Source organism: Dictyostelium purpureum (assembly GCF_000190715.1).
Source record: "Dictyostelium purpureum unplaced genomic scaffold DICPUscaffold_31, whole genome shotgun sequence".
NCBI lineage: Eukaryota > Evosea > Eumycetozoa > Dictyosteliales > Dictyosteliaceae > Dictyostelium > Dictyostelium purpureum.
Window position 1 is genome coordinate 14,454 of NW_003519368.1, and position 26,620 is coordinate 41,073.

Here is a 26,620-nt window from a genome sequence, read left to right on the forward strand (position 1 = left end):
ACATATTATTTTATTTTATTTTATTTTTTAATATATAAAATATAAATACTTTAAATATTTTTTTTTTAGTTTTATAGTTTTATAGTTTTTTTTTAGTTTGATGTGTCCATTGAGTCTTGATTGGTATTATCTTCGGAAAGAATAGCATTATATTGTAAATATAAGTTTGTTGAACGGATAACAGTTTTAACAAAATCTTCAAATTTAACGATGGATTCGCTATTTGGAATTCTTGAGATAGCAACTACGGCACGTAAAGCTGAACGAATACATTCTTCATTACGTTCAACTTGTTGTTTGACAGCGGTTTCACTAACTTTAGTGGTAAGGATAACTTTGAGTGGATCCAAGAGTGTGGTGATGTTTTCGAGGAGAGATGAACCATTTACATTAGCTAAACGGATGATCATTAAATGACATAAAAGTTTGATATCGTATTGGGTATCTTTGAGACCATCGCATAATGAGGCAATAAATGGTGGTACGTCGATTTTATCAGCTGAAGTATCGAGAAGAGTATACATACATTCGAAAGCAGTCTTTCTGATTTCAATACCGTCATCAACTTTATGTTTGAATGGACCAAGATCAACTTCACGAATAAGTTCTGGTTTAATTTTAGCATTGTTGTACAAGATTGGAAGATAGGTGGTGAGATTTTCACGGATGAGAGTTGGTCTATTGTGAGCGATATAGTTAAGTGATAAAAGTGCTGAACGTTTAACGACTAAATCATTGTCATTTAATAAAACAAAGAATTGTGGAATTTGTGGAGCAAGGAATTTATCGACGGTAGCTTTATTTTCCATGATTGAGAATTTAATGGATGTGACAATGGTTGAACGTTCTAATGGTGATGATGAGGTAATCTTTTCTACTAATTTTGGAATGATATCAGTTGGTTCGAGCATTGAAAGTTTACCTAAACATTCAGCAACAAGGTTACGAGTACCTTCTTCTTCGTTGACACAATTGTCAAAGAGGATTGGGAGAATTTGTTGAATATATGGGTGAATTGCTTTAATACCAGTTTCGCTATGACTTAATTTAACGATGGTTTCACGAAGTGAATGGAGTAAAAGGTATTGTTTCTTTGGTTGGTTTTTAATTTGTTCTAAAATGAATGGAAGATAGGTGGCTAAACTACAAACGGCGATATCACCAAGGCAAAGAGCAGCGACTTGTTTAATTTCTTCATTATTGGCTTCAAATGTTTTGTAAACTTGTTCTTGAAGATTGGCATTTTCGTGAATATCAACACGACGACCAATTTCACCGAGACAACCAAGTGAAAGTAAAACTAATGGCTCATTAACTGAAGATAAATTACAGATGAGGTTGTGAATGGTACTCTTTCTCTTTTCGGCTGTAGTATTAACGGTAATTACAGCAATACATTGAGAAATTGAATTGAATGATTGACGAGTAACTGGTTGTTTGATATCAGCAGCAGTATTGAATAAAAGAGTTAAAAGGTCATCGAATGTCATACCTGGTTGGTTAAGTTGAACAATAGTACCAAAGAGATTTAAAAGTGATTCAAGAGCAACACCTTGTAAAAGTGAACTCTTAAGTAAAACAAGAGTTGGTGGAATGCATTTATCATTGACTAATGGAGCTGCTTCTTTTTCACAGTTTGATTTTAAGAGATTTTGGATGAAAACAAATGCTAAATGGGTAATTTGAAGATCTGATTCGTTAATTAATGATGAAATTTCATTGAGAATATTTGGAAGTAAGGAAATTGGAAGAGCGTTTGGAATAGTTTTAACAATATCATTAAGAGCAACTAATGATGATTGTTTGAGAACACGATTGTTCTTTCTAAGGAATGTTGAGAGTAATTCAATTGATTTTGGAAGAATTGAAGAGAGATCAATTTTGATTGAGCTATTAACAATACGAGATAAAACTTTAACAGTGACTGCTCTTGTAATTTCATTATCAAGACGATCCAAAAGAATTGAAAGACATGGTTGAATTTCATTTTGGATGAGATCGCCAAATAAAGCAATAATTGTACCAGTACAAGAGATGGCACTTTCTTTAACTTCTTGGTCAATATCTTGAGCCTTTAATTGAGTAAAGGTAGCATTGTATAATGATTGAATAATTTTATTGCAACTATCAACATTTTGACGGATTTTACCTAAAGCTACAACAAATTCTTGACAAACACGAAGAGATTCTGATGCAATACGATAGTAGCTATCATTGATACATTTAACAATTTGACCGCTTAATGAGGAAACGTGTGATTCAAATGATTCTGCTGGGTGGTTGGTGAGTAAAAGTTTTAATAAAACTAAAGCTTCGATTTTTAAATTTGAATTGGTGTTCTTTTCGCCCAATGATAAATTAATTCCACTAACAAGTTGATTAATTTGATTAGTTAATGAACCTGGAATAACTAAAACCAATTCTTTGAGTAAAGCAATGGCACCAACACGAATTCTAATTGATTTATCAACTAATGATTTGCTAATTGATTGAACTAATTTGGGAACTTGAGATTCGAGGACTTCTTTGGCTTTTGGATTAACTAATTTCTTATTTAATTGTTTTAAGAGTAATACATAGGTTGTAAAAATATCAAGACGAACATTTTCTTCACGTTCTTTGAAACGACTGTAGAGAATTGGAGCAACTTTTTCAAATAAAGTTAAAATTAATTCTGGACGAGTTGAAATGATGGCACATAATGTTTTACATGAGGAACGACGAATCTTCCAAGTAATATCGTCATCATCACTTAAATCCTCTTCTTCTTCTTCCTCTTCTTCTTCATCTTCATCAGTTTGCATTTCTTCTTCTTCTTCATCGTCACCATCATCAGAATAGTTTGGATCGTATTTGATGTATTTAACTGAGAGAGTAATAATTTCTTCTAAATATGGTGTAACATCTTTTTGGCATTTTTCAATGATGGCTTCAAAGCAGAGTAAACAATTCTCTCTAAGTTCTTCATGTTGTTCTGAGGCAATGTTGCAATAGTCAATAATAAATGGCATTAATTTTGGAAGGTATTTTCCTAAACGATAACCACTTGACTTACAAATGGCACCAATGGCTTGAATTAAAGTACCAATATGATCGGCGTTGAATCTAACTTCTGGTTTTTTGGTATCTTCAATTGATTTAATAATAAACTCCATAAGATTGTTGAAAAGAGCATCTGTTGATGAAGCGGCTATATTGGCTAAACATAAAATTGCACGCTTTCTAATAGCTGGTCTAGTTGCTGTTAATTTTGGTAAAACAACTTTTTGAATAGTCTCTAAATCTTGAACCATAAAAGAACCATATTTTTGTAATAAATCATTTAAAATATCCAAACATGACATTTTAATTTCATTTTTATCATTTAATTTTGCCTAAAATATTAAAATATTAAAATAAATAAAAATATTTATTAATTAAATTATTTGAGATTTAAAAATTTTAAATTATAACCTACACTATCAATACCATTTAATAACTTTGGTGTTAAAATTTTAATAACTAAACCTGAAATTTGGTTGCCTTCTGCTGGTAAATTGGCAATAATAGTTTTTAAACCAATAGATGAGATTTCTACTAAATCTTCTTTTGATGACTCTTCTAAAATATTTTTTGATAATGATTCAATAATTTCTGTAGCTTGTGTATCTTTAACTCTTTTAATTAATAAACCTAAACTGTAAAAGAAAAAAATCAAAAGCAATTAAATTTTATTGTAAGTAAATAAAAGATTAAATTAACTTTAAATATAAAGTATAAATACCATTTTACAACATTTTCTTGAACATTATTTGCAGAATCACCAGTAAGGGCTAATAATTTAGTAACAATTTTGCCATCATACATTGGGTCCAACTTAAAATTTTCTTTCTCTAATTCATTACAGAGATCATGGGTGGCCATGAATCTGATATCTTTATCTAAATTGCTGAATTTTTCATAGATTTGACCTAAAAAGAATGACATTTTGGATATGTATTCTTAGAAGTTGATAAATTATATTTATCTGTTTAAAAAGAAAAAAAAAAAATAAAAAAATAAAAAAAAAAAAATATAGAAAGAAAAAATAAAAAAAAATTGAGAAAGTGATGATGAAGAAAAAAAATTAAATTAAAAAAAAATTTAAAAAAATTTAAAAAAAAATTAAAAATAAATAAAAAAAAAAAATATTATTATAATATTTTTTTTAAGGAATTAATAATGAAAAAAAAAAAAGATAAATATACTATGTTCATGATTAGATATTTATTTGAAAACCCCAAAATATGATAATTTTATCCATATGAATTACTATTGATTTAAAATATATATATATATGGCAAATTTCTTATAAATATAAAAATAAAATACAAAAAACAAAATATATAAAATAATTTAAAATATAAGATTATATTTTTTTTTTGTATATTTTTAAAGTTATTATTTTAGTTTATTTTTTTAGTTTAAATTATTTAATAATTCTTTAATTTTTTCAGTGAAATTTTCACGTGGAATTGAAATTTGTTTACTATCTTTCATATTCTTAACAGAGAGGGTATTGGTTTCAATTTCAGTTTTGCCGATTAAAATAGTTAATGGAGTTAAACTTTCATTTGCACTGTTTAATTGTGGAGCAACTTTTGGATTAACTTTATAGGCAAATTCAGCGTTGATACCAGCATTCCAAAGTTCTGAACAAATCTTGAGACGATCCTTTAATAATTCTTTATCCATTTGAACAACATAAACTTGAGTTTGATTTTCTCTAATCTTTAATTTGTTTTTGGTATATTCTTCCTCTAAAATGGTGAAAATACGTTCGATACCAATTGAAAAACCTACAGCTGGAACATCTTTTTTACCATACATACCGACGAGACCATCGTAACGACCACCTGCAGCAATAGAGCCGACACGATCTTGTTGAGTAAGAACGGCTTCATAAATGATACCGGTATAATAGTCAAGACCACGGGCAAGACTTAAGTCGAATAAAATACGTTCGGTGCAACCTAAAGCTTCGAGATAACCAAAGAGGGTTTCTAATTGGGCAAGAGCATCAACAGCATCTTTATTTGAATCGCACATACCGCTAGTACGAAGTTTTTCTAATAGTTCGAATGGTGGACCACTAAGTTTAACAAATTCTTCGATTTTATCAGCAATAGCACCATCTAAACCTTTAACTTCAACCATTTCTTTACGAACTTCATCCCATGGTGATTTATCTAATTTATCGACTGCACTACAAATTGTACGGAATTTATCAGCTGGAACACCACAAATTGCAAAAATTGCATCTAAAAGTTTACGGTGATTTAATTTAATAACATATTTACCAACTTTAACTTGATCTAAAATTTCACAAATAATACGAAGACATTCTGCATCTGGTACCATAACATCATATTCACCGGCAATATCGAAATCGCATTGATAAAATTCTCTGAAACGACCTTTGGTCATAACTGGATTATCACGACGATAAACACGAGCGATATGATATCTTTTAATATTTTGAACACGATTCATTGCAACATAACGAGCAAATGGTACTGTTAAATCATATCTTAATGAACAAATTTCACCACCTTGATCTGCTAAGTCATAAATTAATTTTGAATCTTCACCATATTTACCTGTTAAAGTATCCTAATTAAAAAAATAATAATGAATTATTTTAATAAATTATTTTTCGTTACTTGTTAATCGCTAATCTTGTTTGGATATTTACTTTTAATTCAAAGACTGGTGTTTCAATTGTAACAGCACCGTGTCTCTTAAAAACTTGTTTGATGGTATCAAATACTTGTTCACGAATTGTCATTTGTGATGGATTATAATCTTGGGTACCTTTTGGTGTTTTTAAGGCTCTTGGATTATTTTTCTTTTCTTTTGGAGCCTTTTCCTTTTTTTCGACAGCGGCTGGGTTTACTTCCATTTTTTCGACTTCTTTGGTAACTTGTTCTAAATTACTTGATGACATTTTATTTCGAGAAATATTAAAAAAAAAATGATTTTAAAACATTTTTTTTTCAAAAATAAAAAAAAAAAAAAAATTTTAAAAAATTAAAAAAAAATAAAAATAAAATTAAAAAAATTAATATTATCTTTAATTGTGTGAGAATTTTATTATAATTATGGCTAAACAGTAACTAAACTAAAATTTAAATAGTCAAATGTTTTTTTTTATAATATTCTTGTAAATTAAAAAGTTTCCTTTTTATTTTTTATTTAAAAAATTAATTTATAAATATATATTTTGTTTGGTTAATGTAATGATAACGATGGTAAAAAAAATAAAAGGATAAATTATTATTTTTCATCATTTGTTGCTATACTATTATTGTTATTGTTATTGTTATTTGTAATACTACTTGAGGATGATGATAGTGTTATTGGTGAAAGAATAACTATGGAGTCATCAGATTGAATTTTTAAACTATCTAAAATATTATTTAAATTTTTTTTGTGTTCATTTAAATTGATTTCTCTGGAAATTTCATCTTCTGACTCTTCATCCAAATTATGATTTTGGTGACTAATGCTATTGTTATCTATACAATTGATACTATTACTATTAATATTATTATTACTATTATTTAGATTGATTTTTTTGTCATTTTCATTATTTTTATTGACATGTAAATCTCCAATAATTAATGTACCAATATCCCCAAGCACACTTAATGGCAATGGTTCAATTAATTGATAGTTTGACTTGTCTTCGTGATTACCATTGCTATTATTATTTAAATTATCATTTGTGATATCATTTGATGAGGATGATAGTGTAGGCTCCTGATTTGTGGTTGATGTATTTGGTTTATCTAAATTTAGTGATTCTAATGGTAATATTTCTGGAGACTCTAATTTTTTAAGTGTCAAATTTGTGCTGCTTGTATTGGTAGAGCTATTAAGATTTGTTGTACTTGAATTGCTTCCACTTAAAATTGATGAAAAGAATGGAAATCTAAATTTCTTTTTTAATGGTGATACTTCATTATTGTTATTGTTATTGTTACTATTTGAACCATTTAAAGAGCTATTTGAGTTTTCCAACGAGGGTGATGAAATATTTGTCGGTGAAACTGGTCTAAAGGAAAATGAAGAGGTAGTTGATGGAGTTGATTCTGAATTAATATTGTTGGAGCTTCCATCTAATGGTGTTGAACATGGTGTATTTGGTGGATGGAAAGGAGGTAAATTACTAGAAGTTGGAGTTATTGAAGATTTAAATAAGAATCCGATTGGTGAAGGGGTTGATGTTTTTCTTGTATTTACAGATGAAGGAACACTTTGAGATATATTATCTTTATTATTGTTGCTTGCACTTGGGGATGGGATGAAACCAAATGTAGATGACAGAGGTTGGGCAGATGGGATCATTGATGCAGTGGGAGTTGGTGGAAGTGAAGTTGAGGTTGTAATATTGCTACTACATGTTGGATTAATTTCAATAGGCTCCATACCATTTCCTATATTATTTAATGAGGAGGAGAATGTTAAATTTGGTGATGATTGCGACATTATATTGGGCTGCAAAGGCTGAGGTTTATTTGAACTGTTGCCTGATTTTTGATTATTTAATTCATAAGATGATTTTGAAGTTGGTATATTTTTATTTGCATTTTTTAAATTTATATGTTTGGTTTCATCTTCGCATGAGTAATGTTTGTCTTTATTTTTATAAAACGAAGGTTCGTCATAGTTGTTTTCAGATTCTGCTTTTAATTGTGAGATTGTTGAGACCAATATTGGAATTGTGTGTGGAATTGTTTTTTCTAAAATTTCTGGCAAAAATGTTGATAATGTTCCAGATAATATAGAATTCATCTGACTTCTAATATTATCATTTAATAAAAGTTGTGATGCGATATCGATAACTTGTTTGTTCATATTGTTGTTTAGAATATTATTACTACTGTTGTTAATATTACTATTGTTGTTATTTACATTTCTAAAACCATTATTATTTGGTTGTTGATAATTATTTAGGTTATTTGAGGATTGATTATATAAGGATTGTTTTAAATTATTTACAGGGTTATTATTATTACTATTATTGGAATTAGTGTTTTCTATTCTATTATTGTTGTTATTACCATTATTGTTATTATTTAAACTAATATCTAAGACTACAATTTTGATTCTAATAAGGGATGGGCATAAAGAATAGGATTCTTTTAAATCATCAGTCGAGGCCAATGTTATCCATTCATTTTCATTATCTAGATAAAAGATGGAATATATTGCATCTGAATAAAGTGAGTATATTGAGGTTAAGGTATAGCATAAACATGAAAAACTGCACTCTTTTAATCTGAATCTTCTTCTGTCATTTCCTAATTCTGATTTTATCAAAATATTCATTCTATACTATTGATTTAAAACTATTTTATAATTATTATTGTTTTTATTACTATTATAAATATTAAATATTATTTATTATAATTTATTATAATTTATTTATTATTTACTATTTATTTATATATATAATAGAAAAAAAAAGAAATAAAAATAACTATTGTTTAAAATTGTATATTGTTTTAAACAATAAATAAACTATACAAAAAAAAAAAAATATTAAAAAAATAAAATTAAATTGAATTAAATAATGATAATTAAATTAAAGATTACTAATAATAAGTTTAGTGTACTAGTAATAGTAGTGATTATAATATATAAATATAAATTAATAATATTATTATAGATATAAATTTGAATGTGTGTTAGTGTGAGCGTGTGAGTGTGTTTATATAATATGTGTATATATGCATATAATATAATTTTTTTTTTTTATTATAATTTTTAATTAAAAATTAAAAATTAAATTTTTTTTTTTTATTATAATTTTTTTAATTTTTTTTTATCTAAAAAAAAACACACACACACACACACACACATAAAAACACCCAACATATCCATTATTTTGTAAATATGGAACCCTTATTCAGTTTACATAAAAGAGACAAATTGTCTTGAATTAGACCTGCTTTAAATATTTATAAAAAATAATTATAAAATTACTACACATATTTGATCAAATTTATCCTTTAACCCAAAATAAACAATTAAAAATAGGAAAAATAAAAAATTAAAAAAAAAAGTAAAATAATTAATTTTATTTTTTTTTTTATATTAAACCCAAATTTTTTGTTTGGGAAAAGCAAGAATTAACAAAACAAATAAAATTCAAAAAACCTTAAAGGAATGTCCTTGATCCAAACTCAAAGTAAAATTAGACCTCAATCCCAAAAACACAAATAGTCTGATTGTAGGAGAAGCTCAATCAATAGTCAAACATCTCAATAAAGAGTCTATAAAGCACAACAATCATTTATATATTGTTGTCAATTGACAAAAAATGTGTTTAATATTTGATGAGCATTTGAAATCTGTGGCTTCTTTAAAGTTAATTTGATTGGTCTATATCTTTTTGAAATCTTTTTAAAATCTACTTGTTTATACAAAAAAAAAATTAGATATAATATGGTTTTTTATTTTTTTTTTTTTTTATTTTTTTTTTTATTTTTTTTTTATTTTTTTTTATTTTTTTTTTGAGAAAAAACGGGTAATTAATTTTCAATTAATAAATTAATGAAAAGTCTTGGTAAAATGATTGTTGCAATTGGAAGGTAAGTCAAATTAAACAAAACACATATATCTCTTACTTATATGAAATGCCATTTATAATTTTAGTGAAAATAAGGCTAAAATTAGAGCAGCACAATTAGGATTTGATCAAGCATTTAAAGAGTGTCAAGTTACAATTGTTGGATGTAAAGCAGCATCATTAGTATCAGATCAACCAATGTCTGATGAAGAATGTATTAAGGGTGCAATTAACAGAGCTAAAGAATCTTTAATCAAAGTACCAGAAGCTAAATTTGGTGTTGGAATGGAAGGTGGTGTAAATAATATTAAAGATCCAGTCGATAAATGGTATGAGTGTGGTTGGATCGCTGTAGTTTCACGTGATGACCCAGAGAATATTGGTATTGCCTCAACTGCTAGATTCGAATTACCACCAAAAGTAATGCACGAAATCATTGTAAATAAAAAAGAACTTGCAGTTATCATGGATGAATTAACCCAACAAACTGACATAAGATCAAACGAAGGTGCCATGGGTGTTTATACAAACTCAATATTACATCGTGACCATATTTACTCACACGGTTTAATATTTGCATTATCTAGATTTATAACAAAACCAGAATATTGGTAAATTTTAAATAAATAAAAAGAAAATAAATAAAAATAAGCGATAATGATTTGTTTTTTCTTTAAAAAATAAATAAATATTTTTTTTTTCTTTTTTTTCTTTATTTTATTATTACATTACTATATACACAAAATAATTTAAAAAATTATTCGATTAAAAATGCTTCTAATACAACAGTTTGAAAAGTTTCGTCATTTGAATTTAAACATGGATTGTCAAAAGTTTCTGTATAGTGTGATTTACCATTTAAATCCTGTTCGATATGTAAACCAATTTCACCCAAACTAAAATATATTATTAATATCAAGATGTAATACTTTAAAATTAAAATAGATTTACTTACTTTGATTGACCTACTGAAATTGATTGTTCTTTTAGATTCATAAATAATTGATTTTTTTCAGTTGGCCTATATACATGAACATGTGGCTTTAAGGTAAAAAGGAAACAATTGTGACTTCCGAACCCTGTTTTTGGTTTAAATTCGTCATCAGTAAAAAAACCAAATACTGAGCCATTATTTGATCTTAATACTATTAATAATGGTTGTTTTTCATTGCAATTTTCGTAAAGTAATCTAAGATTTGAACCATGTGAATATGAATTAAATAATAATCTTGGTGTTGATATTGATAATCTTGCTGGCAACCATGCCCAAATTAATTCAAACTACATAAAATTAAATAAAAAACTATTAATACCCTATAAAATATATTACTATAAATAATTTTAATAATACTTACATCATCGGTATCCAAAATTTGAGAAGGTACTGAAATTTTAGATCTATAATAAATTGGAACTGGTTCGGGAACATCTCTAACTTTGTGATCTTGTTTAACTTTTATATCTTCCAAATGACTTCTTTTTAATGAGATTTCAAAAGCAGTTTTAATTAATGCTTCAGCATCATACATTTTTGAATTTAAAGATTTTAAAGTTGCTAAAAATTTCTCCATTGTTGTCTTCTTTTTCAGCTCTTTTTTATGAGTCTTTAAAAGAGCAAGCCCAATTCTGTACAATACTTTATAGCCCTCATTTAAAAATACATCGAAAATTCTTAGTACTGTTGTATATGGTAAAAATGATACAAATAATCTTGAAAACCATTCATCGGAAAAAACAAATGAATTTGTCAATCCAATTAAAAGCATATCTAAAATAAATTAAAAAAAAAAAATATTAACAAAAAATAATTATTTGAAAAAAAAAGATATTTTTTTTTTGTTTTGATTAATTGAAAAAAAATAATTTTGGTGTTAAAAATATTGTGTGTAAATTTTTAGGGGGTGATAAACAAGAAAAAAAGACTTTAATACTTTTATATATTATTATTATTATTATTTTAATTTAATTTTGAAATATATTTTCTTGATATTATTTGAATTTAACTAAAAAAAACGATTGCATATGAAAAATCAGAAAAAAAAATAAATATTATTTAAGGTACTTACGTCTGTGTAATTTTGGTAAATGAATTTCTATTAGGTGGTCAAATGATAATACAAATTTTGCACATTCTTTTTTATCCAGATTTAGGCATTTGAAAGGTGAACCCTCTTCGGAATCTTTAATCATTAAGGAGGCAGTTGTGTAGGCATTGGCTTCTGACATAAATGAGAGGAGAATATGTACAAGGTCAGGTAATTGTGGGCAATACTCTACACTTGAGTTTGTATGAATTAAAGTTAATAGGAATTTAACCTGTTTTACACCCGCCTCGGTTAACAAATGGTCCGATGGGGAAACTACACCCCCGAATGCCGGTATATTACGAATATTAGGGTCTACAATTTCACCAAAACTAGAGCTGTAGGCGGAATTATAGCAATGATCTTCGTCAGCATCTTTGGTGCCCACAATTGCTTGCCACACTATACCTCTCTTTTTATCGGGTATACCCTTTCTAACTAAAAATTTTAAATCTTTTCTTGCCTGTGTGCTATTTGGTGGTATTATAGTGTTGTTCCATAGTAGTGATATTTCTCTTTGTTTTGATAAAGTTGTAACATCTTTTAAGTGTTCATAAACAATATTATCCATGTAGCCTTCATCAAGCAATGAAAAATTTGATAAATTATTTGATGTGCTATTATTATTAAAATAAGTATTTGGTGATGGAGATGATGTCAAAAAGAATGATATTCCATATCCACCTATACCTCCGATACCACTAAGTGTCTCTGGTGACATATTTGGTGTATTAAATTTTACAACTTTTTCTTTTTGGAACATTGCTGTATTGTTTGATGTTGATTGTGATTTATTATTATTATTATTAGTATGACTACTACCAGCTTCAACACCACTGCTACTATTTACACTATTACTTCTACTTCTTGAACTTATTACATGTGCTGTTCCTCCACTATTCATACTGTTACTTCTGCTTCTTGTTAAAATATTTGGTGATAAACTATTGGTTGTATTGGTTGTAGTTGTTGTAGTTGTAGTTGTAAAATTCTTTTTTGGTGATGATGATAATTTAAAAAAACCACCACTCTTATTACTGTTATTATTATTATTACTATTATTACTGTTGCTAGTATTATTACTATTATTATTATTATTATTACTAATATCGGTAAAGGATATAGTTGTTCCTATATCAGCTGATGTACCTTTTGAATTTGGTGAATATATAATATTGTTGTGTTCTGACATTTTATTTTATATTATAATTAATATTAATATAATTATTTTAAATAATTTATATAATTAATATTTTTTTTTTTTATAAAAAAATATTAAAAAAAAAAAATAAATAAAAATTGGTGTGTTTGTGTGGTTGTGAGTGGGAATGTGTGGGTTGTGTATATGGTGCACAAATCAAAACAAAAACTTATTGTAAATATTGAATAAGAGAATAAAGAATAAACAAAATATATATTTTTTTTTAAAATTTTTAATTTTTTTTTTTTAATTTTTTTTTATTTTGAAATTTTATTTTATTTTATTTTATTTTATTATTTAATAAATTATTTTTGAGGGGGAAGATTTGTTTTTTATTTGAAATTCTTTTAAAAAGGAAAAAAAAAAAAACATAAACAGCAAAATAAAACAAAAAAAAAATATATTAAAAATTATTAGATATAAAATTTAAAGAAAATAGGAACTTGAAAAAAGAAAATAGGAAACAAAAAAAAATATTTAAATTTGCTATAAAATAAAATAAAATTGAAGAAAAAAAAAAAATATATTTGTAATAATAATTATTAAACAAAAAAAAAAAAAAAAGATTTTTTTTATTATTTTAATTTTTTTTTTAATAAATATTAACCAGTTTATGTTTGAATCTATTTATAATTTTTTTTTTATTTTTTTTTTATTTTTTTTGATTGCCGCACTCCGCATATGGTGAAGTGCTTTTTTTTAAATTGACAAATATCTGTATGGTTTTTTTAATAAATTATTATTTTTTAAAGAAATTTAAAAAATTAAAACAAAAAAATATATTCTTGCGGTGGGTTTTTGTTTTTTTACCTACAAATATTTCTAGAAAACAAGGGTTACAATTGTTTTAATTCTTTGATAACAAAAAAAAAATAAAAAAATAAAACAAAACAAATATTATCCATATATATTAAATAATTTGATTATTTTTTTTAATTTAATAAAAAAAAAAAAAAAATAATAAATAAAAAAAATAAAAAAAATAAAAAATAAACTAAATAATAAAAAAAATAAAAAAAAAAATAAAAGAAAATAAAATAAAATAGGAAAGAGTAGCTCTTTCTGACCCTTATATTCGCAATAGTAAGAATGATGATGTTTTTATGAAATAAATAAAATTCGGTGACAAAAAAAAAAAAAAAAAAAAAATTAAAAATTAAAAAAAAATTAAATGAATGTTTTTATTATTTGGTTAAAAAACCAATTTTTTTAATTAATTAGTAATTTAAAAGGGATAAATGTAATTTTTAAAGATTACTATTAAATATATATTTAATCTTATATTTTTTGTTTTTACAGGTTTTTATTGGTCTTATATTTTATAAAAAATCTTTAATAACTATTAGTAATCATTTGAATATGTTTTCAATTTAATCATTTAAATCTATTATTAGAAAAGTATTTGGAATAGAAGCACTATCCTACCTTCATTCAATTATATTCAAATAGGAATAATTAAAAATCCTATCTAGATCCCCAAAGTTTCATAGAAGCCCAATTTTAAAAAATCTGCATTAAAATTGTAAATATTTCAAAAATTTTTACCGACTTTTAATTTTTTAATATTTTCATTTAATTTCATTCATTTAAAAAAAATATAGCAGCTCAATGAAAAGGTATGCATTAGATTCTAAATTTTGTAAATAATAAATCAATCTAATTAATTTTATTAAATTAAGTGAAGTTAGAGTTTCTTCAAATGAGAGTTGAGGTTTTTGGTTGAAAAAAAGATATGGTTGCAATTGAAAAAAGTTTTAATATAGCTTCGGGATGGTTAAAGAGATGACAATAAAAGATGTAAATCATTTCCTTCTGGAGATTACACTTTGGTTGGACCAATACCTATTTTTAAATCAGTTATTGTTTTAAAAGGAGTTTTATTTTTTGGTGATAACTAACATCAAAAGATATTAAGGTAAATATTTAAAATTATTTTTTAACTAATATTTTAACAGAATTTTCTTTATTTTTTATAGTTATTATAACAATAGATAAAACCTATTAATTTTTAAAAATAAATAAAGCCATATTTTTATAAAACAAAATTAATTTTTTTTTATTATATATTTTTCATATATTTTAAAATAATATAATTTATTTAATTTTCTTTTTTTTATGAATCGATTAATTTAAGACGAGGGACGATATTCATAGCTTGGAGCTCTTGGAATAATAATTTACAAGCGTATGGAATTTGAATTGTTGAAACATTAACACTACTCTTACAATATTGACAATAACCTTCATAACCCAAGAAACCACATTTTTTGCAACAATAAACAGTAAATCTATCAGAAGAAATCATAAGTCTTTCCATAATAAGAGCACTAGCACCATAACCAATAAGACAATCTCTTTCCATTTCACCTAAACGAAGACCACCACCTCTGGCTCTACCTTCAGTTGGTTGACGAGTGAGAGTAACAGTTGGACCTCTAGCACGAGCATGCATTTTATCCATAACCATATGTTTAAGTTTTTGATAAAAAATTGGACCAAAAAAGATAAAGCAAGCTAATGGTTCACCTGTAACACCACTAGTAACATAATCTTTACCACCATAACTAAAACCTTTTGAAATGAGTACCTTTGAAATATTGGCAACACGGTCACCACCAAAACAAGTACCATAACCAAACTTACCAGAAAGAACAGCAGCTTTACCAGCCAATAACTCAATCATTTTACCAATAGTCATACGAGATGGGAAACCATGGGGATTCATAATAATATCTGGACAAATACCCAAATCAGAGAATGGCATATCCTCTTGTTTAACAATGATACCACAAACACCTTTTTGACCATGACGCGATGAAAACTTGTCACCTAATTCTGGACGACGAGTACTTCTCATAAGTAGTTTGATGAGTAATTGATCATCATCACCATTGGTTAATAAAACCTTATCGATAAAAGCTGGATTTTCGTATTTATAGCCCATGTAGGATGATTTATAGGCACTATCTGGGATTAATTCTGGGTTTGGAGCTGGATCTACAGTATTCATTGGTGAGTATTTGTTAACAAGAATTTGACCTTTTTGAGCAAGTTCACCTGGTTTAGCAATACCATCACTATCTAAGAGTGCAAATTTCGATTGTCTTAAGTTGTCTGGAGTTGGTGGGAAAATACGATCTGAAGTATCATTGCCATGCTTCTTAATTGAGGTAACTTGTTTCTTTAATACGATACAACGACCAAAACCACGATCTAAAGAGGCTTTATTCATTACCAAAGCATCTTCAATATCATAACCTGAATAACTCATAACGGCAACAGTAGCATTATGACCAGCTGGTAATCTAAACCATTGTAAAAGTTCGATTGTACGAGTTTGGCAAAGTGGACGTTGTGGATGAACTAAAAGATATAAGAGAGTATCGATACGAGTGAGTTGATTATAAGCGATTGCACCAATAGCTTGCTTACCCATAGCGCATTGATAGGTATTACGTGGTGATTGATTATGATGAGGATATGGAATAAGACCAGCTACACAACCAAGCATAGTGAATGGTTCGATTTCTAAATGAGTAGTATGTGGTTTAATTGCAAGTTCTCTCCAGGCTAAATATGAATCGTTCTCTTCATTTACATCCAAATATTCGATGATACCTTCTTTAATAAAATCATCAAAAGTACGTAAACCATCCTTCAAGTCTTCGATGTGTTCTTGTTTAAGACGTGGAACCCTATTATCTACAATAATTAATGGACGACACAATCTACCACCATCACAAGCAATATTAATGGTTTGTTGAGCAGCGTTTTTACAAATTGAAACAAACTCACGGATTCTACCGGCTCTTCTCATTTTTCTAAGTGTATTTACAAAATAATCTGGCGAGTTATGGATACCTATAATTTGACCATTTAAAAGTACTAAAAATGCATTTCTACTATTTAACTCTTCACCAGTAACTAAAAGAATATCTTGAACACCCAAATTGAATGCTAATCTGAGTAATGGACCTTCTGGATCATCGGTAGTAACATGGGTCATTAATGCAAAATTCTTTACCAAACCACAATTATGGGTAATAAAGCCATTACTAATCATACTGTGATAATCTGACTCGGTTGTAAAATCTGAAATTTCTGGATATTGTTCAAAGTTTAATGGTTCAATTCTATCGATTAAAATTGCTAAACAATTGTTTCTAACTTTTAATTTTTTGAAATAACTATTAAAATCTATAATTCTTTCTGTTGATAGTTGTGAATGCTGGCTATGCTTCATGTTTTGGTAATTTAAATAATTTAAATATTCCCTAATTTGAATTAAATTGGTATTCTCTTTGGCATTATATTTAAAGTTAAAAATATTTACAAATTTCATTATATCTTGATTCTCTTGAATGATAATTGAATTTTCAATTTCATTTGATTGAATATTTAATTGATTTAATAATTGATTTAATAATTTAATATTGAATATTTCATTATTTGGTTGTGGTTGTTGTTGTGGTTGTGGTTGTTGTTGTTGTTGTTGTTTATAATTTAATAATAATTTAAATTGATTATTTTCATTTAATTCAAAGTTGAAATGAATTCTATTTGGATTGCTAATAAAGCTTGATAAAAATTCTTGTGTAATTAATTGATTATTTAATTTTTCAATCCAACCTTTTTCTAATTGTAATAATGATTTGATAAAATAAACAAATGATGTGCCAATAAAATCGATGATAACATTTTTGTTGTTGTTATTGTTGCTATTTAATGTAATTTCTTCCAAATTTAATGTATAGGTTGGGTTATCAAAGCCTAAAGTATTGATATCTTGTAATAACCTGTTAAAATCCTGCATTGAATTAAATTGGAACTGAATAATTGGTAATTGTTGACGTGCATCTTGACCAAATTTATCAATAGAACCTAATATTCTTGAAATAATTAATAATTGATTTAAATTTGAGTTTAATAATGGTAATAGTTTTTTATTTTTTAAATCTTGAATAATTTCATTTGAAATTTGATTTTCTTGTAAAATATGTTCATTTAAAATTTCAAAAGTATCTTGATTATTATTGCTTATCTCTGCTAAAGGTTGGCTTAAAATATAAATTTCATCATTTATTAAATCTTTTGAATGTTTCCAACTACCTTGGTTTGTTAAAAATCTATGATCTTCTGTACAAATGATTTCTTTACCAGTAATAGTTGTAATCTTTAAAAGCTGTTTACCATAATCTTTTGATTTTTTAATAAAATGTGAATAAATTCTTGTTGTATGTTGCTCCATTGTAATTGGGTCGACTGTAATAATTTCATCACCATCTACAAGTTCTTTTATTAATTTTGATTTACCATTTGATAACTGAATAATTGTATTTGGGTCTAAACAAGCTTCACCTTCTGGTGTATCTGATGGGCAAAGCATACCCCATTGTGATGGCTGAAGTGAACGTGGACCGGCTACTTTACGAGTTTTTTCAAATTGACTTTGAATACGAGTCATCATACCCAAACATGAAATATAAGATAATCTAGAAAGTACTTGTGAAACACCAGAACGCTCCATTCTGAAACGCTTTAGATTCCATTGACCAGATGAAATTGCATGTGTAAAACCATTTGTAATAGTATCAGTTCTGATAAGTTTTGGGAAATCAAAAGGTTCGGCTCTATTTGGTTTGGCAATAGCTTGATCGATTGATTTCTTTAATTCTGATAAAAACTTCTTAAAAACATCTTCGAAGAGCAATGAAATTAATTGACCTGATAACTCAATTCTTTTATTACCATAATAATCTTTATCATCGAGACAACCTTTATCTTTTGATGCCATAATAATACGACGGATCATTAAAGAGATATAGATAACTTTGAGACGGAAATTATAACGACGTACTGGAACATGATTTAAAACTACACCTGCTAAAATATCACGTGCTTCTTCTGATTTGGTTTTCTTTGTTTGTACACCATATGGTCTTCTAAAAACTTTAATACGACTACCTAAATAATCCAATGCTTGAGCTTGAGTATGAACACCACATTTAGAACACTCCTCAAGTGATGGAGCAATGGCATCCAAAAAGACATCATCACTACCAACTAATTGTGCCATTTCTTGATCAGTTTCGACACCCATACCTTTTAAAACAATAGCAACAGGTATATCTTCACCAAAAGTATTATGTTTTAAATATAACTTTTCATTTTTTAATGTAATAGTAGTTCTAGATTTTCTTTCATGTGTACTACTTGTTACTTGTGCGGATGGTAAATCTTTAATTAAATGAATAATTTTAAAATTATTAGAATTTCTTTTTTTATATTTCTTTAAATAAAATTATAATTATATTTACGTTTGGAATCTGTTTCGATAATGATACGATTTTTTGAAAGTTGTTCGTGGTTTAAGATAACTTTTTCTACACCTCTAACAATAAAATAACCACCTGGATCCATTGGACATTCACCAAGTAAAGCCATTTGCTCGTGAGTTTTGTTTGCTAAAACACAATTTGAACTACGTAACATAATTGGTATATTACCAATATGAACATCTTTTTTACCAATGACTGTTTTTCCTCTAGTATATTCAATATCTACTAAAATTGGTGCTGAATAAGTCATATCCCTTAATCTACACTTTTGTGGTGTTTGTTGTGATGAATCAAAATCGTCATTTTCTGTTGAAATTGGTGAACCTACTCTAATATCTACAAATCTATAAAAAAAATATTAATATTTTTTTAAAAAAAAAATAAAAATTTTCCCAATAACCACCTACTTTACAAAAAATGATGGATCTTGTTCAGTTGTTAATCTTTCATTTGCTTTGACAATTTTCTTCATTTCCACATTAACGAAAAAGTTGAATGAATCAATATGTTGCTTAACTAAACCTCTACATTTTAAAAAAGCTGGTACCAATTTCCATTTTTCCTAAAGGAATCATAATATTAATATTCATTATTTTTTTTTATTTAAAAGAATTTAGAAAGTTGTTGTATTTACCTCCACAGCTTTAATATCGTCTGTTAATTTTGATGGATTGTATAATTCGTCTAATGAGCCTTTTGGAGGAATAAAGTAATCGGGGTTATTACAATATCCAACTGATTCTTGATCCATTTTATTTTATATATTTATATGCTAGTTACTGTTTTTCTATTGTTCTATTATTGTATATTTATTATTTTGTTAATAAAACCGTAACTTTATTTTTTTTATTGTTTTTTAAAAAATTTTATTTTTGATTTTAAAGTGTATGTTATTATTTAGAATTTATATTGGTTTTCCGATTTAACACTTTATTTCTTATTCTTCGTTACGGTTTCACCTGATCAAAAAATAAATTATTATTATTTTGAAAAATGTAAAAAAATTTTAAAAAAAATGAAAAATTAAAAAAAAAAAAAATTTAAAAAAAATTTTTTCAAAAAAATATAAAATAATAAAAAAAAAATAAAAAAAGGGTGCCAAGAATAAAGAAATAAAGATTCCTAATATTTTTTAAAAAGTTATAACAAATTTGCTATATACATTCATTTGGAACTATATTACCTTGACTATTTAACATAATTAAATAAAATTGTTCCCCCTCCCTAATTTCTGTTTTACCCCACTTTCATAATTTCACTTTTTTTTTTTTTTGGCGCTACCAATTTCTTTTATAAATAAACACAACCTTGAATAGCTTCCAGTTAAACTTAATTACTATCCAAATTAACCTGATTATCAAATTGAGCAATTCTTAATTAATACCCAATTTTTGATATTTTAGTTATTCTATTTTTTTTTTTTTCATATATTTTTATTTTTATTTATTTATTTTTTTTATTAAATACCTTCATTTTCTTTGATGAATTTTCATTACTTATAAAAAATAAAAAAGGAAAAAAAAGGAAAAAATTAAAAATTAAAAATTAAAAAAAAAAAAAAATTTTAAATTTTTTAAAAAAATTCAACAGTTTTCTTTTTTTATTTTTTTTTATTTTCATTATTATATACAATTTATATATACAATTTAAAATGGCAAATATATTAGAAATTCATGGAAATGAAAAAACTATGAACTTGGATAACATATTGTTATCAAATATTCAGTCCTCTTTATATTTTAAAAACCTATAGTAAGTATTGTTAGATAGCATTACAGAGAAAATAAAAAAAAAAAAAAAAAAAGAAATATTAAAAAGCTTGTTCTCTTTTATTTAAAATCAATTATATTATTACTATTATAGAATAAATTGGTAAAATTTAATTTATTGTTTTATTTTTATCCTATTATTGTAATGTTAGTAATATAGATATTAACTATTAATTATTATTTATTTATTATTTATTTATTATAGTTCAAAAAAAACATATCACGAAGTTTTAGATGAAATTAAAAAGAATGTCGATTGTTTATCACCATACATCTCAAATACTAAAAACCCTTCAACAGCATTTTGTTTATTATACAAATTTTTTTTAATGAAGTTAACAGTCAAACAAATGGAGGGATTATTAGGTCAAGACTCACCATATGCAAGAGGAATAGGTATATTATATTTAAGATATTCATATCCACCCTCAAAGATTTGGGAATGGTATATAGATTATTTAGATGACCACGATACAGTATTAATTTCAAAGAACTCAGAGGTTACAATCCAAAAACTAATGTTGGATTTATTAAAAGAAAATAAATTCTCTGGTACCATATTACCAAGAATCCCAACCAAAATACAACAAGATTTAGATAAAAAAATTGAAGAATACGAAATTGAAAATAATTTAAATAAACCAAATAAAAAGTACAATAATAGTAATAATAGTAAAGGTAATAGAAACAGTAGAGAGAGAGAGAATGATAGAAACAGAGAGAATGATAGAAACAGTAGAGATAGAGAGAATGATAGAAACAATAATAATAACAATAACTATAGTAGTGGTGATCCCTATAGAGACGAACTAGAGAAGTTTAGGGATGAAAGAGGCAGAAACAACAATAGGGACCGTTATGATAGATACAACGACAGAAGAGAAGATCGTTATAACGATAACAGATATGGTGACCGTTACAGAGACAACCGTTATGACGATAAAAGAAATGATCGTTACGATGACAAAAGAGATGATAGATATGGTGACCGTTATGGTGACAGAAGAAATGATCGTTACGATGACAGAAGAGATGGCCGTTATGATGACAGAAGAGATGGTCGTTATAGTGACAGAAAAGATGACCGTTATGATGACAGAAGAACAGATCGTTACGAAGACGACAAATATAGTAAAAAAAGATCAAGATCAAGAAGCAACAGCAGAGATAGAGATCCAAATTTAACAACAACAACAACCACAACTGCAACATCTGATGATAGACCAAAAGAAGAATCTGATAATCTTAAGAAACTAAGATTACTGTATGGTGCAGAATCAGATAAAGTTTCTTTAGATTAATATATACACAATAAATATATTTATAAATAAAATTTTTAATAAAAAAACTTTTAAATAAAATAATTTTTTATAAATAAAATAAATAAAACAAACACATTAAAAAAACTAGTTTTTTTTTTTTTTTTTTTTTATATATATTTTTTTTTTTTCTTTTTATTTTTAAAAAAATAAATTTTTATATGAGCATAAAGGATTGACTGTTGTGTTTAATAAAATTATTCACAAATGAAACCAAATTTAAGCCTTTGATAAAGCTGGGAAAGATTTTTCGTCAACTTCTGGGGCTTGAGCTTTTTTGTTTGGACCTCTACGGTTTTGTGGTTTTGATGAACCTGATTTTAATTCAACTTGGATGAAGTTCTTTTTGGTTTTCTTTTCTTCTTTGGTTGATTTGTTATCTTTTTTGTTGACTGGGCTGACTTTGACGAGTGGTTCGAAATCGTCCCATTGAGCAGTTGATTCACCTTCACCAGCAACTCTGATCTTTGGAGCATCTTGGGCAACTGATTGGGATTGTAATTGTTTGAAGTGTTCAGCTAAAGTGATGGTTTTGTCTTCAACAGCTGGAACGGCAATGGTAGCTTCTTCAGTTGGTTTTTCTTCGGTGGTATTGGCTGGAGCAGCAGCTTCTTCGACTGAACCTTCTTTACCCCAGTTGTTTTGACCGGCACCACCTTTCTTGTTTTCGTTGTGTGGACGACCAGTACCTGATTTACGGTCGAATTGACGGTTACGGATGTTACCAGAAGCGTCAGTACGTGGAGTTCTGCCGTGGGTTTTGCTGTCTCTCTTGGTTGATGAACGACCTTCTTCTGAGACGACTTCACCGTTGGTGCTGTTGGTGATCTTTCTTTGTGGTTTGTTTTGACCGCCGATTCTTGGTGATTTTTCTTTAGGAAAAAAAAAAAATATACAATTAATACTATATTCTCTTATTGATTATAAAATATTGTTGTTCGTTCGTTGTTGTTCCAAAATTTTATTGTGGTGTACTTCTAAATATTTTTTTGATTTTCGGTTTTTTTATTTTTATTATTACTACTATTATTATTATTATATTTTTAAATTATTCTTTTTTTTTCTGTTGCCAATGACCCATATAACCTGTATGCTATATTCCATTTTACCAAACTATTTTCTTTTTTTTATTTTTTTTTTATTTTTTTTTTTTTGTGATCTTCTTAATTTTGGTTTGAACAACAACTATATTTTCTATTTTAAATAAATTTAAAAATAAAATATTAAATGATTAAATACCTTTGTTATCTGATTTCTTTTCAGTGGTTTTTTTGGTGGTGGTGGTGGTGGCACCAGTGTTTAAAGCTGTATTAGCTTTGGTGTTAGTTTTTCCAGTCTTTTCGACATCTTCATCGTCTTGAAGGAGATCGAATAAATTCTTTGAGCTCTGTTTTTATAATTAAAATTGTTAATAAGTATTATAAAAAATAAAAAAATTATTTTTATCTCTTTTTTTTTTTTTTTATTTCTTTGATTTTATCTATCTCATAGAAAAAAAAAAAAAAAAAAAACTTTATCTAAATCTCTTTTTTTTCATGGATAATTGATGATAAATGATAGATAAACCAAGATACCATGCTTTATACAAAGATAAGTGAGACAAGATAAAGATAACAATGAAGAGAGATAAATTTTATGTATACACATCCACATACCATTTTTTTTATATGTAAGGTTTGAAACGAAAAAAGAAAAAAAAAAAAAAAGCTATAATAATTTTTTTAAATTTTTTAAAAAAAAAATTTTCATTTTTTTTTTTAAAATTTTTTATTTTTAAAAAAATTTTTTTTATGAGCACAAAAAAAATATATACCTTATGAAATATTCACATAACAATTTAATAAAAATAAAAAAAAAAAAACTAAAAAAAAATATATTTTCAGTTTTTCTTTTTATAGATTATTAAATAAGAAACTAATATTGATTCTTTTGTATTTATTTTTATTTTATTTTTATTTTTATTTTCAATTATTTTTTTTTTTCCACACTATTCTAAAAAAAAATTACAGGAAAATAAATATATTTGGATATAATATTTATAATATTTATAATATTTATAATATTTATAAATTTATAATATTTATAATATTTATTAATATAAAAAAATAAACAAATATAATTGGGTTTTTTTTTTTTTTTGAATAAACTAAAAATAATTTAAAATCTATTTATTTCGACTTTAAAAGATTTTCAATTTGTTTTATTTTTTGAATTTTTGAATTTATGTCAATTTCTTTTTTTTCCAAATTGTTTTTTAAATTTGAGGGATTGAATGATTTGATTCTGAATTCGTTGTAGTTTTTGGCTTGATTGTACCAATTATTGATATCAATATTTTCAAGTTTTGAGTGTGGTATAACTTTTGGGATTTTATTTGATTCTTTTTTTGGTTTATAGCCAAATTTAGATTGATAGGATAAACCAATTTCGTTTAATTCTTTATCTTTGTTTGATTTTGAGTATGGTGAGTATTTTTCTTTATTGTCTTCAATTTTTTTCTTTTGGAGTTTTTCTAATTTTTCTTTGTTGGGTTCCCATTTTGATTTTAAAATTCTACTAACTGCACCTTCAGTGATTCCAAAATTTTCAGCCAATACAGGTATGGTGTAGTATTCTGGGTTTTCTTTAAAAAGTGATCTTAAATGGTCCATATCTTTTCTTGATATTTTGCTTTTTGGGTCCCAATTTCCATATTTTTGTTTCATCTGAATATTATATAAAATTTTTTCTGCTTTGCTGCCATATTGTTTTCTAATTTTTTCTTCAAATTTCTTTTTTGCTTCTTTTTTTTCAGCTTTTGTTAAAATTCTTTTACTATTATAAATATTATCATTATTATCATTATTATCATTATTATCATTATCATCATTATTATCATTATTATTATCATTATCATTATCATTATCGTATTCTTGTTTATTGTCTGCTGTGCTTATTATTTTATTTGATCCATTTGGTTCATCGTCAAAAACATAATCTTCCATTCCTTCCATACGGTTTTCGTCATGTTGATAGTTTTCTAATCTTCTATCTTTTTCTATAATTTCATTTTCGCCATAATAATCTAATATTTCCATATCGTTTTCATCGTATATTTCTATTTTATCATCAAAGTCTTCTTCATTGTCTTCATTATTTTCTTCTTGTTCTTCAATAATTTCGTCTTTGTTTGCTAATTTCTTTTTCTGTGATGTTGGTGATGGTTTCTTATTTAATCCATCTAATAACATTTTAATTGATTGTGTTGACGAATCTTCTTTTGATACATATTCTATTGTTCCATTTAAAATTATATCATCTTTTTTATTGCTTTTTTTATTTGAAAACGATCTAAATTTAATATTGTTATTTAAACATCTACTATTACAAATATATAAATTGGTTATTAACGATAAATCTTTATTAATTCTTAAATGCTTTAACATTTTAAAATTATTTAATTTATATATATATTTATTTGTTGTAAAAAATAAAAACAAAATAAAAAAAAAAAATGAAACAAAAAAAGGTTTTTTTTTTTTTTTTTTTTTTTTCGTTATTTTTTTTTTTTTTTTTTTTTTTTAAAAAAATTTTTAAAATTTTTTTGGTGGGGTTTTTTTTATTTTTAACATAATTATCCTTTTGAAGATATCTTTATAAAAATGGTTTCATTATTTGTTATTATAAATTAATGTGGTTTGATTTATTTTGGAATATATTGGCTCAAAAGTTCAAAAATTTTCTTTTCAATATAATGGGTCATTTCGGGAAGCTCTTGAGAAATATTTATACTCAAAAATGTTTGAACTTTAAATTTAATTACTATAGTAGTTAACAAATATGATATATTAGTAAAGTTATAAACTAAATGATTTGAGAAAATAGTTAATAAAATGAATGTGATCATTTACCTATTCTTTGAGCCAAAGACATTGAGGAATCTTTTGAAATACCAAATGAAGAATCTATTAGTTCAGATGTAACTGGTAGTTTTTCCTATATCATGAAAAACAAAAAAGTTAGTATATCGATATTTTATTGCTTTTTTTTTTTTTCTATAAATACCATTGGAATTTTCATTGAAACTGATAATGTATTTAAATTTGGTTGATCAGATACCCAAATAAACAATGGTGAATTTGGATTTTGAAAAATATAAAACATAAAATAAAGTTTTGTATCTTCATATATATCTATAAATTTCTCAATTTTTAAATGTGGTTGTGAATCTTCAATATTATCAGAAATACTTAAACTTTCCATTATTATATTTGGTATAATTAGTTTTTTATTTTAATTTATATTTTATTTTATTTATAAATGTGGTATAGGAAT

The 26,620-nt window shown here is 25.7% G+C and overlaps 10 protein-coding genes across 10 annotated transcripts; 2 read left to right on the top strand and 8 right to left on the bottom strand.

Moving 5' to 3' along the window:
- Nucleotides 1–92: 92 nt before the first annotated feature.
- DICPUDRAFT_148578 (uncharacterized protein) lies at nucleotides 93–3,966 on the bottom strand (the record flags this gene model as incomplete). Its single annotated transcript, XM_003284740.1, has 3 exons — nucleotides 93–3,374; nucleotides 3,458–3,677; nucleotides 3,764–3,966. The coding sequence occupies 3 exons, from the start codon at nucleotides 3,964–3,966 to the stop codon at nucleotides 93–95; spliced, it is 3,705 nt and encodes a 1,234-aa protein (XP_003284788.1).
- A 471-nt stretch (nucleotides 3,967–4,437) lies between these two features.
- Nucleotides 4,438–5,965, bottom strand: DICPUDRAFT_148579 (histidine-tRNA ligase; the record flags this gene model as incomplete). Its single annotated transcript, XM_003284741.1, has 2 exons — nucleotides 4,438–5,631; nucleotides 5,714–5,965. The coding sequence occupies 2 exons, from the start codon at nucleotides 5,963–5,965 to the stop codon at nucleotides 4,438–4,440; spliced, it is 1,446 nt and encodes a 481-aa protein (XP_003284789.1).
- Nucleotides 5,966–6,294: 329 nt separating this feature from the next.
- Nucleotides 6,295–8,517, bottom strand: DICPUDRAFT_96821 (uncharacterized protein; the record flags this gene model as incomplete). The annotated part of the gene is made up of 1 exon (XM_003284742.1): nucleotides 6,295–8,517. Exon 1 carries the CDS (start codon nucleotides 8,350–8,352, stop codon nucleotides 6,295–6,297), a length of 2,058 nt encoding a protein of 685 aa, XP_003284790.1. The 5' UTR covers nucleotides 8,353–8,517.
- Nucleotides 8,518–9,579: 1,062 nt separating this feature from the next.
- DICPUDRAFT_148581 (uncharacterized protein) lies at nucleotides 9,580–10,210 on the top strand (the record flags this gene model as incomplete). Its single annotated transcript, XM_003284715.1, has 2 exons — nucleotides 9,580–9,617; nucleotides 9,682–10,210. The coding sequence occupies 2 exons, from the start codon at nucleotides 9,580–9,582 to the stop codon at nucleotides 10,208–10,210; spliced, it is 567 nt and encodes a 188-aa protein (XP_003284763.1).
- A 142-nt stretch (nucleotides 10,211–10,352) lies between these two features.
- DICPUDRAFT_148582 (uncharacterized protein) lies at nucleotides 10,353–12,871 on the bottom strand (the record flags this gene model as incomplete). The annotated part of the gene is made up of 4 exons (XM_003284743.1): nucleotides 10,353–10,491; nucleotides 10,551–10,876; nucleotides 10,951–11,363; nucleotides 11,662–12,871. 4 exons carry the CDS (start codon nucleotides 12,869–12,871, stop codon nucleotides 10,353–10,355), a joined length of 2,088 nt encoding a protein of 695 aa, XP_003284791.1.
- A 2,122-nt stretch (nucleotides 12,872–14,993) lies between these two features.
- DICPUDRAFT_53172 (RNA polymerase III, second largest subunit) lies at nucleotides 14,994–19,969 on the bottom strand (the record flags this gene model as incomplete). The annotated part of the gene is made up of 4 exons (XM_003284744.1): nucleotides 14,994–19,117; nucleotides 19,198–19,562; nucleotides 19,626–19,780; nucleotides 19,853–19,969. The coding sequence occupies 4 exons, from the start codon at nucleotides 19,967–19,969 to the stop codon at nucleotides 14,994–14,996; spliced, it is 4,761 nt and encodes a 1,586-aa protein (XP_003284792.1).
- Nucleotides 19,970–20,869: 900 nt separating this feature from the next.
- On the top strand, nucleotides 20,870–22,288 carry DICPUDRAFT_86417 (uncharacterized protein; the record flags this gene model as incomplete). The annotated part of the gene is made up of 3 exons (XM_003284716.1): nucleotides 20,870–20,970; nucleotides 21,193–21,650; nucleotides 21,684–22,288. The coding sequence occupies 3 exons, from the start codon at nucleotides 20,870–20,872 to the stop codon at nucleotides 22,286–22,288; spliced, it is 1,164 nt and encodes a 387-aa protein (XP_003284764.1).
- A 237-nt stretch (nucleotides 22,289–22,525) lies between these two features.
- DICPUDRAFT_75726 (uncharacterized protein) lies at nucleotides 22,526–23,964 on the bottom strand (the record flags this gene model as incomplete). The annotated part of the gene is made up of 3 exons (XM_003284745.1): nucleotides 22,526–23,178; nucleotides 23,546–23,693; nucleotides 23,962–23,964. 3 exons carry the CDS (start codon nucleotides 23,962–23,964, stop codon nucleotides 22,526–22,528), a joined length of 804 nt encoding a protein of 267 aa, XP_003284793.1.
- A 510-nt stretch (nucleotides 23,965–24,474) lies between these two features.
- On the bottom strand, nucleotides 24,475–25,731 carry DICPUDRAFT_75727 (uncharacterized protein; the record flags this gene model as incomplete). Its single annotated transcript, XM_003284746.1, has 1 exon — nucleotides 24,475–25,731. One exon carries the CDS (start codon nucleotides 25,729–25,731, stop codon nucleotides 24,475–24,477), a length of 1,257 nt encoding a protein of 418 aa, XP_003284794.1.
- A 257-nt stretch (nucleotides 25,732–25,988) lies between these two features.
- Nucleotides 25,989–26,548, bottom strand: DICPUDRAFT_75728 (uncharacterized protein; the record flags this gene model as incomplete). The annotated part of the gene is made up of 3 exons (XM_003284747.1): nucleotides 25,989–26,107; nucleotides 26,197–26,281; nucleotides 26,351–26,548. The coding sequence occupies 3 exons, from the start codon at nucleotides 26,546–26,548 to the stop codon at nucleotides 25,989–25,991; spliced, it is 402 nt and encodes a 133-aa protein (XP_003284795.1).
- Between the last annotated feature and the right edge of the window lie 72 nt (nucleotides 26,549–26,620).